At 64.7% G+C, this 11,359-nt stretch overlaps 1 protein-coding gene across 1 annotated transcript in view; it reads left to right on the top strand.

The window, feature by feature from the left end:
• Nucleotides 1-11,359, top strand: part of CCDC187 (coiled-coil domain containing 187) — a 56,785-nt gene that overhangs the window by 3,147 nt on the left and 42,279 nt on the right. The window contains exons 3-6 of the mRNA XM_040631371.1: nucleotides 849-960; nucleotides 4,304-4,405; nucleotides 4,728-4,837; nucleotides 5,453-5,648. Of these exons, the coding sequence (XP_040487305.1) occupies nucleotides 849-960; nucleotides 4,304-4,405; nucleotides 4,728-4,837; nucleotides 5,453-5,648 (520 nt within the window). The remainder of the gene's footprint in view (nucleotides 1-848; nucleotides 961-4,303; nucleotides 4,406-4,727; nucleotides 4,838-5,452; nucleotides 5,649-11,359) is intronic.

Genomic DNA, 11,359 nt, shown 5'->3' with positions numbered 1-11,359 from the left:
ACACACACACACACACACACACACACACACACACACACACACGTGCCCGTGCACACACGCGCTTAAGTAAGACCACTCAGGTCTACTGTGTCCCGATGATCTCATTACCCTGAGAAGGAGCTTACTCTCCTATGTGGATGCCGGGCGAGTGCCCTCCCCCATGGCCCCCGAGGCCCCCATGGGTCACCCCGCGGCCGTTTCCTCTCTCCTCAGGCCCCTCCTAAGTCCTCGGAGAGTAGGGTCCGCTGGGCAGGTGGGTGGGTCCTCAGGCAGGAGCCCTGGGGAGCCAGCAGGAAACGGGCTGCCCGCCCACGGGGCTGAGTACCTCCCCAGGAGACCGCGTGCCCAGGAAATAGCTGGAGGTCTGAGGGAGGCCATGCACCACCCACGGCTTCCACAACACCTGGCCACCTGGCATTCCTGTGGCCCCGGCTGGCAGCTGCTGGCTGCTCACACCCCCGGAGCCGCGTGAGGCAGGACTCACGGGCTTGCCTGTGGCAGGTGGGTCTGTGCGGGCTCAGCCTCGCTTCAGTGACAGAAACCCTGCCCCTGCCCCTGCCTCTCTGCGCCCATGCCCCGGCCCGGCAGAGGGTGACAGAGAGAGATAGGGAGACACAGAGACACAGGACAGAGAGATGGAGAGTGAGGGAGGCCTGATGCTTACAGGGGGGAGTCTGGGGCTCCGGGTTCCCGCACTGGTGTGTGTGGGGAGGGGGAGTCTAAACAGGGGCCTAAACCGGACAGAATGAGGAAAGCAAACCTCCTGCCCCAAACCGATCTGAGGAAGCCCCCGAGGGCAAGCAGAAGAGGCAGTGGATTTTTCCCTTTTAGGGGTTCTTTGCCCACAGCTCCCCATTCCAGGAGTGCCACCGGGGTTAAAAGCCACCCCCAGCCCTTCCGCCCCGAGACCTTGGCCAAGCTCCCTGACTCTCTGGCACTTATCCCGGGGCCGTGGGGATGGTGAGCGTGGGAGGACAGCGAGTGAGGTGCTGTGAGCGCCCACCGAACACGCGATGGGGTGGGGCCCTCTGTGCTGTCTCCTGGAACCACCGTACAAACGAGCACACCCTGGGCGGCTTGGGAGGAGAACGTCCTTCTCTCCCAGTTCTGGGGGCCGACAGAACCAAGCTGTCTCGGGGCCTCCCTTCCTCTGGCCCATCCCAGTGCTGGGGCTCCAGGCACCCCTCCACCTCCTATCCGTCCTCAACAGCCCTGTCCCCTTCTCTGGACGGACTGGCCATTGGAGGCAGTGCCCCCGGCCCCAGGACGGTCTCACTTAATTACACCTGCAAAGACCTTTTTTTCCAAAGTGGGTCACATTTACACCAGCTGGGTGTCTTTTGGGGATCCCAGCTACACTCACTTCCCTGTGGTTACTTAGAATGGTTGCTACATGACTCGGGTCATGTAGTTTTGTGGCCTTACTGCCACGTGACATCATCTCACGAGCACTACCCAGGCGTCACAGAGAGGTTTGCACAGACACGACTGGGGTGGGGCCGCGTGACATTCATCCTGGATGTGCCGCTGCTCCTTGACCAGGCCCTCGCTGGTGGACACTCTGCTGCTCCCTTGTTCCCCTCTTGTCCCACGGAAGCAGAGCCCCTGGGCTCCCCGGGGGAGGGAGCTGCTGGTTTCCTGCGGCTCTTGAACAAAGCGGCCACACAAATGTTCCTGGGTCGGTGAGAAAGCATCTGTCAGCGGGGACCCTGCCTGTCTAGAATGCAGGGACAGCATGGAGCTTGGGAGGCTGCAGGCCCGTGCCCTTGTCGCCCCCAGAGCAGGGGACAAGCCAGGAAGCAGGCCCAGGCTCAGCTCAGCTACTCACAAGCCCTTCCCTGGGTCTCTCTCCTCCTCAGACGGAAGGCTGGAGAATAAAGCACGGCCAGGGAAGCCCTTGGCACGGGCCTAGAACACATCACACGCTCTGCAAGGGACAGCTGTCACCGGGAAACGTGCCCCTGCACCTTCCGTCCCATGCCCTGGCCTGACCCCTACTGCCCGGCCCGGAGGTCGGGGCAGATGCAGGGCCCACCTCGGCACAGACCTTGTGTGTGGGGCCCATGAGCTAGTTTGCCTGCTTCTCTGGCCCAGGTGGTCCATCTGGCAGCAAGACCAGAGGGGGCCTGGGTGTCTCTGAGGCCACCAGACTGAGGGACTGGGCCGGCCTGCTAGCTGGGGACCTGAAGTGGCTGGAATGGAGGAATCCCCAGGGCCCTGGGCCCTGCAGGAGGGGCCTCCAACCTGAGTACCCACCTCCCCTTCCCTGCCCTTCCTCACTCCCCCAGCCTTGGCCCTCGAGTGCTGGGTGCCCACCACCTGGGTGGCACCTGCCACATCTGGGGTGTGGTCATAGAGCCAGGAGGAAGCCTGGTCCCGTGGGACCCCCTCGCCCCTGCGGGAGCCCCCCCCACACACTTGCACCGGCCTCTGTGGAAGCCAGGCTCCCTGAAGGCCCCACCTACTGCCAGGTGTCAAGGAAGAAGGACCCCAGTTTCTGCCCTTCCTCTGCTCTCACACGCGGTCACCCCCACCTACACCTTGGGCGGCCAGGCAGGCTGGAGGGGCGTGTTCCAGCGGCACGGGGTAGGTGGGGAGAACAGAGGGGTGCTCAGGGGGCCCGTGGCCACTACACAGTGAGGATGGGGGCCCAGGGAAGGCAGCGGGCAGGATGCCATGGGAGGTTCGCCTGGCACAAGGAAGCAGGGTGGGAAGCTATGGGGGGCATAGGACTTGGGGCCGAGCAAGGAGGCAGCCAGCTCTCCGGGACACGGTGGACCAAGCACCGAGCGCCCCTTCTCTGTGCCGGGAAGACCTGGCCCGGACTTGCCACAGGTCGCCAGGACAGCAGCCAAGAGGAGCTGCCTGCCTCAGTGTGGTCCCCCTGCAATGTCTGGCCGTCTGTCCAGCTGCAGAGAGGAAGCCCAAGGAAAGCAGGAGAGGGGGACCACACCTCCTGCCGGCCCCCACCTGACCCTCACCCTCGCCCACATGGGGTCTGTTCCCTGAGCCTCTGCCCAGTGGTTCCCAGCCCAGGCAGCTACGGTTGCCATGGAAACCCTGCATCCTCAGGGCCTCTTCTCCCACGGGTTCTGCCGGAAGCTCAGCCAGGCTGCCTCCTCTCCAGCCCTCTGTGGCCTCAGGGTGGGGTTCTTTTCATAGCTTGATTCTTCCCCGTTGCCCTGGGAAAGGACAGTGGGTCCTTTTCCTAATTTCCAAATCATGCAGCCGAACCTGTGGGAGAGGGAGGGGTGCGGAGAAGCCGGGCCCCCGGGGTCCTGTGCATGGTTTTCAGGTTCCCCTTGGTGTGGGGCCCCTGCATTTGTGGCCCTACTCCATCCAGGGGCAATGATTGAAGCACACGGTGGGGGGCGGGGGGCAGCCCCTTAGCATAGCACAGCAGACATCCACTAGAGGCCCTAGGGACTCCCCAGTCCCAAAGCATCTGGAATCCTACCACTCTGGTCCTCCAAACTGCAAACCCCCCGAGATGGGAACATGGACATTTCCTGAAAGAATGTCTGTCCCGGAGCAAGCGAGAAGGGAAGCAGAAGGAAGGAAGGAGAGACAGGTCCTCGGCCTCCCTCCGCAGACACACAACCCCAGGCTCCCAGGGTCCCTCCTTCTCCCTGCAGGACTGGTCAGAGCTCAGAGCCAGGCCGATTGGGAAATTAGGGAGAGGACCCACTGGGGACAAACCAACCACACACATCTACTTTTGATCCCCTTGGAAGCCCCAGTGAGATGACAGTAATGAGTTTCTTTGTTAAGTTATAAGCTCGTAAAAACCCAGAAGACAGGGGCGCCTGGGTGGCACAGCGGTTAAGCGTCTGCCTTCGGCTCAGGGCGTGATCCCGGCGTTATGGGATCGAGCCCCACATCAGGCTCTTCTGCTGTGAGCCTGCTTCTTCCTCTCCCACTCCCCCTGCTTGTGTTCCCTCTCTCGCTGGCTGTCTCTATCTCTGTCGAATAAATAAATAAAATCTTAAAAAAAAAAAACAACCCAGAAGACAGGAGAGGGGAGGGAAGCAGCTGGGGGCTGGGCCTCAGGTGTCATGGAGAAGGGGGGGCTGGATTCCGGAGGTGACCGCCCACAGCTGGAGGTCTGGACCGAGGGCTCCCACCCTGCGGAGGCAGAGAGCCAGGGAGTGGGGGTGCTTACAGAGCCCCCTCCTTCCACCTCCACCCCCAAGCAGGAGAATGGAGGGGTCTTCTCAGGGTCTGGCCGGCCCCAAAGTTTTCGAGTGCACAGCCCGCCCGTCCCTCAGAGTGACCGGTTTGATCTTGGCCCCACCTGTTGCAGGTCGTGTTCTCCGGACCCGGAGGCCAAGGCCGAGCTGGGGGGCAGGACGCACATCAGGGGTCCGCACCTGTCGGATGGCAGGGAAGACTGCCGCGTGGCCAGGCCTGCAGGGCCCTGGTGGAGGGAGACCTCGATCCCATCCCTCTGTCCCCAGGCCCAGCTGTCCTTCCTACTGGGGACGCAGCCCCATGAGGAGATCCTGGGCGAGGCGCCCTGCCCTCGCGGGGTCTGGCCCCACAGACTCTTCGGCTGTGCTCTCCCTTGCGGTGGCAGAGTGTCCACAGCGGGGACCCCCCACCCGCTCTGACGAAGTGGGGCCAGTGTCACGGGGACCCCACACTGAAGGGTCAGACGATCCTGTAACGCCAGGGCGTGGTGCTGGCTGAGGCCCCCGACCTGTGGGCAGGCCCCACTGCCCTTCCAGAACAAGGAAGCTGAGGAGAGGGGCCCGGAGCAAGGGGACCCTGGAGGCCCTGGTGTCCAAGCTCAGGGGCTCGGTGCCACCCCAGGTGTGGGCAGCCTGGGCATTTGGAGGTGGGGGAGGCTGGACCGACCTCGGTCCCTAAGAGCTCATAGCACTGGGCCCACACTGGCCTCCCTCTGCCAACGTGGCCACGGCCCATCAGGCCAGCACTGAGGCAGCCGGTGACCCCAGCTGTCAGGGAGGGGCCGTGTCTTAGCGGCTTCGTGTTGCTTCTCGGCGGGTGCTCTCTGGTGGGCAGGAAATTGAGGGAGAGGGAGACTTTCGCACGTTGTACCCACGGCATGGGCCTCCGCCCAGATTTCCTTTCCTGCACGGTTCACTCCTTTCCTTTTTAGGGTCATGTCCCCACCCAAGGCCACCCATTACTGCCCTCCCGGCCGACTCTGTTCCACACAAACGGGGACCAGGTGCAAAGCTCTCCACCGGGAGACCATCCTGTCTGAACGGCCTTTGGCCCTGTCCCCTCCCAGAAGGAGAGTGACATGCCGCCAGTACCAGCTTCTGCCTGACACCCAGCGGCCCACCCAGCGACCAAGCTCGGCACACCTTCCCCCTTCGGTTGCCTGGCCGTGCCAGCTCCCCTCTGCAGCCAGGGGCCAGGCTGCGGGCTGTGCGTCGCGGCAGGGGGGCCCTGGGGCCCAGGCCCAAGCACGAGCCTGCCTGAGCCTCTTCCGTCTCACGTGGGCCGCGTGGGGCCACTGGGCCTCGTGCCTGGGTGGCCTGGCCAGACTCAGCTCGCGATGGCCGTGCTCAGCGTCAGGCCCGGCACTGGGCTCGGGGCCAGCTGCACACGAGGACTTCTATTTCAGAAGAATCTTTGTCAGCTCGGCCATGTGACAAAACTCGGCCTCCTCAGGCCAGGTAGGCGTCCCCTGTTCTCCGACATCAACGGACGAAGTCAGCCTGTGCGTGTGCCCATGCTGGTACCCACCGCCCAGCTCTGGGGGCCAGATATCTCTGGCCCAGCCAGAGTGCAGAACTTGGTCGGGACGGCGGGGACGTACCCCGGCTGACCCTCGGGCCCCGGGATGCAGCTGCCTCCAGCACGGTCTTGCTTAGAGGCCCAGCTCTGGGCCAAGGCAGCCTTGCCAAGTGCCTGGATTTTTTAGGACAGTGCCCAGCAACTCCCCAGGGCCAAGGGGCTGCTGTCCTCATTCTGCTCCCGGGGGGCAGGTGTACCCCTGAGTATCTAAGAGACCAGGCTTCTCTGAGTTTCTCTGCCCCCAAACCCAAATTTCCTAAACACCAAGAGGAATCTTTTGGCAAGAGACTTTTACTAGAGTTTTTTGGGAGGGAATGACCTAGCTTCTGGGGGTAGGGGGTGGTAGGGACAGCAAGGGTCGGGCAGACAGAAGGCACCACGTCAGCTGCACGGGGGTGGGGGGGGGCCTGGTTTCCATCTGGCAGGCTGCCTGCCCCCGGGACTCCCAGGCTCCCCAGGCCCCTGCAGGTGCGAGCTGGGAGCCGGGCAGGGGTGTGGGCAGCACAGCCTTCGCCACGCTGACCCGCACCTGCAGCTGAAAACCTCACGTAAGGACCGTGGGTGCGGGCACAGATCTCAGCCAAACAACCAAACCCCAGGACCCACACCCAGGTCCAGGCACAGAACACACTGCCGGGTCCCCTGAGACTGTCCTGTCCCCCCGCTGCCAAGGTGAGCACCCTGGGGGCCTCCCTGAGCCACACCAACTCCAAGGAGGCAGGAGACACTCGGGTTTTGAGTTTGGTAACTGACTTCCCGGCGGCTCTGCAGCCTGCCTCCTCCCGCTATCCCCTGCTGGGCACCTCCCCACTGTCTCGAAGCCGGGAAGGGTCTCAGGCGTCCTCCTGACTCTGTGCTTCTGAAGGGCCAGGTGGCCCTGTCTGCCCCCAGGCCCCCTGGCTCCTAGCTGCCAGATGGCACTGCCAGAGCCCTGGGTGGCTGCTGGAGGTCCCTGGGGGGCAGAAAGGGGAAGAGAGCAGGGGTGGAGGGCTGACGGGGAGCGGCTCTGGACTGCACTGGAGATCCCCCCTCCCTGCCAGTGCGTACCTGCCTCCTGCCCTGCCCCCACCGCCATGGGGCCCCGTGGGGTCGAGCACCCCAGGTGTGTGTCCCCTGCCCAAGTGGGCTGGATGTGCAGGTGAGGCCCCGCGCCCCGCCCACCCCCAGGTTCCCGGAAGGCAGCCTGGAGGAGGAGCCTACGTGGATGGACGCCTGGGTTTCTCTGGCAACATCAGGGCGGGTCTCCCAGGCTCCTGCCCGACCTCCGTGCACCTGGAGGTGTGGGTGTCCCGGGCCTTGGAGCCACAGCCGCTGCCTGGCACCCTCCCCACAGACAGAGAGGCCTGGGGCCTGCCAGCCGGTGAGTACCCTGGGGGGCCCTACGTGAGCCCCGCCTGGCCTGCCCTGGGCCCTTGGGGGAAGGGAATGTGGAGGCACAGACAGACTGGGAACCAATAGCCTTTACTCCTCCACGGACGTGGCTGAGGACAGGGTAGCCGTCCTTCTCTGTCCTGCCTTCCTGAGGAGGGGTCTTCCCGTCTGGGGGCTCCCTCTGAGGACTTGGGGGCTCCTCGGGGGCAAAGCCAGGCTGCCCCTGGGGCCGCGCTGCGTCCGGGCTCCGGTGCTGCTGAAAGGCCAGCACCAGACTCTTCCCTGGTGAACTGTCCCTGTTTCCCCATGTGTACGGGGAGGGGTAAATACTCTCCCAGCCCCCGGATGGGCTGGTGGCTGGTCCTGCATTGGGCTGCACCCGGCAAGGCCGTCATCGGACAGCAAGGCCGGCTCAGCAGGATGCTGTCTAGCTAACTCCCTGGGCAAAGGGCCCCTGAGGCCCTCCGTCCTGCTGGAAGGCTCCCATCGTGGAGTGAGTTACAGGTTGAGGCAGCGGTAGAGGGAGGCCCATGGCCCCCAGGTGACTGTTCTGAGCCATTTGAAGGTGGTTTTGTCCCTGGGGGTGTCTGTGTCCACAGGCTCCTTTCTCAGAGTCCCCCATCTGCTCTGCTTGCTCCCGGTTTGGAGGAGGGGGTGCCGAGGGCAGGTCTCTGCTCTGTGCTGTGTGACTGTGGGCAAGGTGACAACACCTTCCTCGCGGGCTTGGGGAGGAGCTCCGGGTCGCCTGGGAAACGCCTTGGGTGCAGGGACTGGCCCCTGGCAGGGCACCCCAAGCTGTGGCCATCTCAGGGGCCGTCGGTCTCCACAAGTGACCCAGCGAGCCTGAGGATGGGCGTGTGGGGCGGGGTAGGGGTCAGGGAGGGGGCGGGGCCTGCGAACGGGCAGAGCTCCCTGCTGACCTCTCTGTGGGCGTGGCCGTGAGCCCCTCTTAGCAAAAGTGGATCCGTGGCTCCAGGTCCCCTGGGCAGGGGTTTCATGGACGGCGGTGCCATGGGTCTCGGTCGTATAGCCGAGGAGTTTGCTGGAGCCGAGAGACCGTGGGGGTGCGGGCAGCCTTCATTCCATTTCTTTCGCGCGTGGCCCCCTCTGCCCTCAGAGCCTGCTGCTCGAGGCGGGTCCGCGGTGTTTATCTCTGCCGCACCTCGCCCACCAGTGCTGCCATCTGGCGTCCCTGATGGCACCGTCCTCCCAACGGCCAACTGTCTTCCCAAATCGCTGGCCCCGTGTCACCTTGTCCCCGCCCCCGCATCTGCCACCCTGGGCGCCCGACCGGCTGCGAGGAGTCCATTAGCCTCTGGGGAACGGCTGGTGGAGACACTGTGGCTGTTGGGGAGGAGTGGGGAGTAGAGGCTGGGGGACACTCCCTCACAAGGCCTGCGGCAGCCCAGTGCAGCCCACCCTGCTTGCCCCGCTCTGCAGACCCCGGGCGGTGTGCACACGTGTGCACGCGTGTTGTGTGTCTGTGTCCACATGTACCAGAGGGGACATATGTGCTTTTGTGCGGCAGGGCCCAGTATGACAGACACTCTTGTCACCTGCATATCATTTCTCCAGAAACGACCCGAGCCTGGCTCGGCCTCCCAAGTGCTTCCTCTTGGACCTCCAAGGCCCTGCACCCCGCCCTCTGCGGGCCCTGCACTCAGCAGCTTGCGGGCAGGGCGAGCTGCGGCTGGAGGCTCTAGTCTGGGAACAGGGCCAGCGGGGTGCGACTGTGGGGACCACCGAACACCCAGGCCTGGGTCCGAGCTGGTGGCTGTAGGCTGCCACGACCACGCCCAGGCCCATGCCAACCTCGGTGCTTGGCAAGCTCTCTGTGATCTCAAACCCTGGGGCCCAGGGCCTGTGGGTGTGGCGGGCCTTTCTCCACGGTCCACTGACTTTGTCCCCAAGCCTGCTGGGTCTGCTTGGGGCTTGCTGCCCTGGGGACGAGCCAGTGAGAAGCTGCAGCCAGCTCCCGGAGGAAGGCCCCCTGCCCCGCTCAGCCCGCCCCACCTCTCCAGCCAGCCCAGGCTGCGGGAGCAGCCCAGCAGTGCCTGGACTGGAACAGTGGTGTGGACTGCACCGTGCAATGGGCTGTGGGCGCTGTGGGTGGGCCACCCCCACTCCGGGGCAAGCGCGGAAGCCCTGGTGAGTTGCCAGTGTCGGACTGCACTGTGCCGAGGCCTCACGGAACAGGGCGGTGGCAGGGACCTGGGCTGGCCGTCTAGGCTCCAGGGTGGGCTGGGGGAGGGCAGAGGCGCACTGGCTTTCTTTCCGCAGGCTGCTCCCCCCAAGGTGAGCACTCTGTGTTCCCTGTGTCTCTGACCCTCAAAAGAAAAAACCTTACCCGGTGGGGGCCAGTGCTCTGCCCACCTCCCTGATGAGCGAGCCACTGGCCTGAGGTCAGCAACGGGCCCCTGGGACGTTGAGGGGCCAGGTTGGGGGACGTGCGGAGGCTTCTTTGCTCTCCACAGTAAGCCTGAGGCCAGGAAGCCCACCCTTGTGACCCTCCCGACCCCGTCGCTTCTGACCCTGCTGGGACCCTGGGCCATAGGACCGCTGAAGGGGAGATGAAATCACACAGGGCCCTGCCATGCCGGAGGCTCTTGCAGGGTGACCCCCACCCCCCGGCCCCAGTCCCCGTGGCGGGGGCAGAGAGAGGCACCAGGACACAGCGGGGTGGCATTGGTAGGTCGTGAGCCAGGGAGGTGGTCAGGAAGGGTGTGCATACCGCAGGGAGGAGCCTCCAATTGGGCCTACCTCTCTGCTCAGAGTTAGCAGGGATGCGGGGGCCTGACCGCGTGGGGTGCCCCACCCCAGGCTGTTGCCGCTGGCACCCACCCTGCTGCTTGTGGCCCCAGCGGTGGCCCAGCTCCCAGAGCTGTGGTTGGCCCAGCAGGTGCCAGAGAGCCAGGGCTGGGCGTGCCGCTGCCGGCGTGTCCACTGAGGATCCTGTGCAGGAAGAGGCCTCAGGGGGCTAGCACGTCCCCGACTGGGAGCTGGTCTGGAAGGGGGCTGGTATAGCAGGCCTGCGGGGCGCGGCCGGCGGAGCGGAAGGAGAGGGAGGGGGCTCTGGGCTTGTCAGGGCTCATGGGGCCGCCGCGATGCTGGCTTCTTTACACGGACACACACTCCCATTTGGTGATTTTGCTTTTATCGACTGTGGAGTGTGGCCGCCGGCTGCTCGGCCGTGTTATGACGCAGCTCCTTCCCGTAGAGCGCGACAGCTTCGGACCCACCGTTCTCTGGCTCATGGGAGCCCGGGGCCACCTGCCGACCTCCAGGACGGATGTGGGCACTTGGCTCTGGCCACCACGGCTCAGGATGACCCTCTCCCTCTGCCCTTGAGAAAGTCAGCTGGACGCTGGGGAGAATGCCCCCCAGGACCTCAGCTGATGGGGGCCCCGGGCCTGGTGGGGGTGCAGCCCTTCGGTGGAGGCCCTGGGGCCGCAGTGACCGTGGGGTCCTTCAGTAGAGGCTTGGGGGGGGTTCTGCTCCAGCATGGGGAGACTCTCTGTGAATGGAGGCTGTCTCTGGGGGTCTCCTTGGTTGTCCAGACTCTAAGGGCACTGTGGGGGACACCGTGGTCACCCCCCCGGTGATGTCCCCTGAACTTGCGAGCTCCCGTGTCACAGAAGCCGCCTGCAGGCCCCTGTGTATCCCCAGCACGTTGCAGGAACACACGTGTGCCCCGCAGCTCTCCCGGAAAGGCCTGCTTTCCCAAACCCCTGGGAACGATCTTGACGTTGCAAACATGGTAAAGAAACACGGGGATGGGACCCACTGCATTTTGGCCTCACCAGGCGACGTCCCCACTGGAGTAGGCAAGCCGGGGCAGGGCGGGACTCCTGGCCAGGCCGATGGGGCAGAGCTGGACAGTGGCCTCGGTGCCACCGGCAGGGGGACCGAGCTGCAGACTGTGTCATCAGTCTAGGCTACCAGGTGTGGTCGAGGGCCCTGGGGCCAACGGCTGGATTTGGGGTCCTGCTGGCTCTGTGGTCTGAGACACACGAATTTTCCCCTCGTCTCAACTTCAGGACAGGCCAGTTGTTGGGGTAGAAGGGGCAACATCTCACATTCCAGGCAGGGTCTGTCCCTGGGGTGACTCCTCTCTCTTGCTGGAGGCTGAACGTGGGGCTGTGTCCACTGTGACCAGGGCCCCGTGTCCTGTCCTGGTAGCAGCCATCTCCAGGCATCCCTGGTTCCCCAGGACAGGCTC

This window comes from Ursus maritimus, unplaced genomic scaffold (assembly GCF_017311325.1).
Source record: "Ursus maritimus isolate PB19 unplaced genomic scaffold, ASM1731132v1 scaffold_17, whole genome shotgun sequence".
Lineage (NCBI taxonomy): Eukaryota > Metazoa > Chordata > Mammalia > Carnivora > Ursidae > Ursus > Ursus maritimus.
Note: the sequence above shows the minus strand (reverse complement) of the source record. Positions and strands in the feature narration are given on the sequence as shown.